This window comes from Octopus bimaculoides, chromosome 9 (genome assembly GCF_001194135.2).
Source record: "Octopus bimaculoides isolate UCB-OBI-ISO-001 chromosome 9, ASM119413v2, whole genome shotgun sequence".
In the NCBI taxonomy this organism is placed as follows: domain Eukaryota; kingdom Metazoa; phylum Mollusca; class Cephalopoda; order Octopoda; family Octopodidae; genus Octopus; species Octopus bimaculoides.
Window position 1 is genome coordinate 54059959 of NC_068989.1, and position 5000 is coordinate 54064958.

Below are 5000 nucleotides of genomic sequence, written 5' to 3' on the forward strand. Positions count from 1 at the left end.
AAAAAAATATTCAGACAAATACATAACAAAAACACCAGGACTTACAAATATATATAACATACAGAAAATTGCACTACTGGGTACTGCACACATTCTACGCAAAACACTTTCAATACAGTAAACATAAGAGCACCACAGCAAACCACAGCACATACCCAAGGCGCACAGAGCTGCGCTCGGTAGTGAAGTGAAAGCACGTTATAAAAATAAAACTACTGAATAATAATAATGATAATAATAATAATAATAATAATAATAATAATAATAATAATAATAATAATAATAATAATAATAATCAATACTGTATGAGCGATGTTGAACAAGTCATATCACAATTATATATGTGTGTGCTTAGCATCGATTAAGGATACTTTAATAGATAAATGAGTGATAGATGGATGTGTTATTTTGTGGAAAATTGACAAAATTCATGAAGATAGTTAAGTGTTTGCCTCAAAGAGAAAATAGAAATAAACGGAAAATACACATACGTAATACTTGCATGATTTAAATGTCTGTAGGGTTACAACGGCTTAATAATCACAACAACAATAATATATGAATATTGTGTCAAAAATAAATATATATATATGGTAAATAGATAATAGTAATTGATGAACTTAAATGTTAGAAAGTCTTAGCTGTGAGAGGAAATATGAATGTAAACACACTCCTCTGTTTGGTTTGGATGCGCGGTAAAAATTATGGTGGTTGTGATAGTGGTGGTGGTGGTGGTGGTGGTGGTGGTGGTGGTGGTGGTGGTGGTGGTAGTGGTGGATCACAGCTAAGGTTTTCTAAAATTTAAATTTATTTCCGTCCTGTTTTATTCAGCCTTTTGTTGTTCCAAATATAACGTAATATAATGATTTGAAAAAAAAAACAAAAATGATTTTGACAAAAATATTCCAATGCATTCGGGATATTTGAAAGGTAATATACAAAAAGAAGAAGAAGAAAAAAAACAAGAATGAAAGCTTTTGCGTACTATACGGAATAATATGGAGTAGATGGACATTAACAACGGCATATAATAATAATAGTAATAATGATAATATAAATAATAATAATAATAATAATAATGATGATGATGATGATGATGATGATGATGATGATGAATTATGATGATGATGGTGGTGGTGGTGGTGACGATAATGATGATGATAATAATAATAATAATAATAATAATAATAATAATAATAATAATAATAATAATAATAATAAATAATGATAATAGTAATAATATAGCAATACCAATACAGAACATTGTAAGAACGTTTAAGAACATCCTTAATTTTTTTTTTTTTTTTTTCTGTGATCGGGTAATGAATATCTTACCTGATTTCTCTGTGGAATTGTCACTGACTGTGATTGCTGTTCGACTGGAGTTGCAGCGATTTGTATAATGGGTCTCCGGCGATGTAGCTGGCCCCGTGGGGCCAACACCCGTACTCCGTGTTTCTAAGTGTTGCACAACAGTCATTGCTGTAGTCGGTTGTGAATGAGGGGCTGCCGATGTTTCGCTGACCAGTTCCTCCAGACACAACGTGTCATTTAACGTGTCCATGGAGGTGTGTATGTCCACACCGTTCCAGCCGTTGTGGAGGGTGTTGATGTTGCCGGGGTAATAGTAGTAGCTCCGGGCGCGTAACAAATCCGCTATTTCCACGGTGGCGGCTATTTTGACTGTGGACGTAAATACCGGAACAAGAGAAAGATAGATAGATATATATATATATATATCTAGATCGATAGATAACGAACTATCTATCTATCTATCTCTCTGTATAGATAGATAGATAGATAAATAGATAGATAGATAGATAGATAGATAGATAAGATAGATAGATAGATAGATAGACAGATAGATAGATAGATAGATAGATAGATAGATAGATAGATGTAGTGTCAGAGCACAACACGACTCGATCTACTCACAGCGCTCTCACACATACGTACGTGCGCACACGCACACACCAACTCATTCAAACTCTTACACACACTCATATATACATACATATATGTATACACACAATACTACGCATAAGTTAATAGACACACACTCGCGCAACATTCACTCATACACACTTCCAAATACAAATTAACTAATAATGAGATGTGTATGTGTTTGTGTGTGTATTGTGTGTGAGTGTTGGTGTGTTTACGTTCGTATCTGTGTATGTCTGTCTGTGTGTATATGTAAGTGTAATATAGATATGGAATTTTAGTGTTAGGTTTGTATCTATTTGCAATATGTATATATTTATATTATATATGTATGTGTTTGCATATGTGTGTGCATGCAATATGTATTTGTTTGTATGTGTATATATGTATATATATATATATATTTAAATAATATATCTATCTTTATATGTTTATATAGGTATATAATTTTTGCTTTAAAACTATCTTCGTCTGTCTGTCTCTTTCTCTCTTTCTCTCTCTCTCTCTCTCTTCTCTCTTTCTCTTTCTTTTTCAAAACCTATTCTTCCTTCGTTCTTACCCTCACACTCGCTTCCCTCACACTTCCATACACACATACACACATGGAAGATTCTCTCGATTTCCTCTGTTGTTGAATGTTGTGTGGTGTTTGTTGTTGTTGTTGTTGTTGTAATAGAGATATTTTTCGTTTTTCTTTCTCTCTCGCTCTCTCTTTTTTTTTCTTTCTTTTTTGTATAATTTCCACAGAAAAACAAATAAAAGATTGCTACATGTACCAGATACAGGGAGAACGGCACACCATGTAGCAGTTGTCACGATTTAACGGTAACTCCAATTTAACAGAAATCTTCGGCTTCTGGTTGATTTTTTTCCTTCTTTTCCTTCCGTTTTTCTTTTCTTTCCTTTTCTTTTACTCTTTCTGTTTATCTTTTCCTTCCTTTCGTTTCTTCTCCTCCTTCTCCTCTTTCTATCTCGTGCTTCTTTCTTACTGTTCTTCTTCTTTCATTTTTGGAGAGAATTACGAGGATAGCGTCGCTAATGATGAAGATGAGAACGGGAATAGCGATAAGAATGCTAATAATAATAATAATAATAATAATAATAATAATAATAATAATAATAATAGTAGTAATGGTATAATTCAATGAATTAATTAATTTTGGTGATTTAAATCCATGTTTAAATTAGAATAATTAAACGATTTTTTGCATGCATTAAATCCGCTGTTTTTTTTTTTTTTTTTTTTTATATAATACTGTGTTCTATTCGCGTTTGTTCTAGTTTTAGCAGCCACATGTACATGTATATATGTATGCCTAGGTATATATATGCACGCATGTATGTAAGTACACACACACGCAAACACTCCTACACACGTACGTATATATATATATATATTTATATATATATAAATAAGTATATTAATGTGTGTATGTGTATTTGTACGTGTGTATGTGTATGTGTGTGTGTATATGTGTGTGTGTGTGTATGTGTGTGTACGCGCGCTTTAGAATGCTTATTTAAATATACACGTCAGTGACTGCATTTTTCTGTGCGTGCGTACGTTTGTGTTCCGTAAAAAACTGAAAATGAGTCTTATACCAGAGTGTGGGTGTGAGTGAAACTAACTGATCACACTATGTTTCTGTCTGTCTATACGTCAGTATGTCTGCGTGCCAGTGTGTCTGTCTGTTTGTCTCCGTGGTGTGAGTGTGGAAACGGGTTTTTTGTTTTGTTTATGTCTTTTTGCAAGCTATCGTAATCTATGTGTATGCCAAGAGGGGAGGGGGACTTGTGCTGTGTGATTGATATCAGTGCAGGTGTAAAACACCCGTGTGATATATCTATAATCGTAACAGTAACAGGATCGTTATTTCACAGTGATACCTTATATATGTATGCATATATGTATGGATTTATGTATGTATATGTATGATATACTATATTGTATCATATGATATATTATATATACATATACAAGAAAGTGTAACTGTGCTAGGCGTGTTCGACTTTTAAGGAGTCACCGACCACGTCATTTGTCGATTATCGTGGACGACATACGCTAATCTAATCCTAAACAAAGGAAGCGGTAAATAAAATGAAATACCACCAATAACAACAACAACAGTAACAACAGCAAAAAAAGAAAACAACAAGACCAACGACAATAACAAACACCAAACACACACACACACCACACACACACACACGCGCACCTACACACTCATACAAAGAAAAACCAACTTGAAGCAAGTCTATACTAAACGATGTCTGCCAATTACGTTACAATAATAATAATAATAGTAATAATAATAATAATAATAATAATAATAATAATAATAATAATAATAATAATAATAAGGATAACTAATGTTTCTTCTATCGACAGTAAAATATTATATATTATGTTATATTGTATTATATGTTATATATTACATAGCATAATTTTGTATTGTAAAATCTATATTATTATTATGATTATTATGTATATCATATATATATATATATATATATATATATTTATATATTTACATCATCAGATAAATCTGTATTAATAGTTTTTGTTTGTGTTGCAGTTTGTGTCAAATTAATTATGTTCTCGTTTCTGGTAGTTTAGTTGCTGTAAATTGTTTTGCTTTCATCATTGGTATATGTTTTGTTCGGTTCTGTTCTCTCGTTGGTAGTAAACCAGTGAAGATGACGATGATGATGATTACGACGACGACGATATATATATATATATATCTATATATATATATATATTTGGCGGTTTGCGGCGGCGGCGGTAGCGGATGCGGCGGCGATGCTCGTGGTATCGGCTGGTTTAATATTAATATTAATGTGGCTGGCGATGACGACGGTAATGATGACGATGATGAGGATGATGATGATGACGGCGACGATGATGATGATGTCGATGAATGTGAACGTTCGCCGTTTTTCAGTCTTGTTGTTGTTGTTGTTGTTGCCGATGATGCTCTTGTAATAATAATCTACCGAGCCTTATTCCTTGGTGTATGATGGTAGTAGCAGTGGTAGTCGTAGTGGTAGTGGTA

General features: G+C 32.8%; 1 protein-coding gene across 3 annotated transcripts in view; it reads right to left on the minus strand.

The window, feature by feature from the left end:
* The window catches only part of LOC106868077 (pituitary homeobox x), a 288993-nt gene that overhangs the window by 283936 nt on the left and 57 nt on the right, over positions 1-5000 (minus strand). Inside the window, exons 1-2 of one of the 3 annotated variants that reach the window (XM_052970686.1) lie at positions 4477-5000; positions 1336-2979 (exon numbers count right to left, since the gene is read on the minus strand). The exon at positions 4477-5000 is cut by the window's right edge and continues 57 nt beyond it. In XM_052970686.1, the coding sequence (XP_052826646.1) occupies positions 1336-1564 (229 nt within the window). In that variant the 5' untranslated portion in view covers positions 1565-2979; positions 4477-5000. Of the gene's footprint in view, positions 1-1335; positions 4263-4476 lie in introns of those variants that run through there. The other 2 variants (XM_052970687.1, XM_052970685.1) reach the window with 2 other exon arrangements.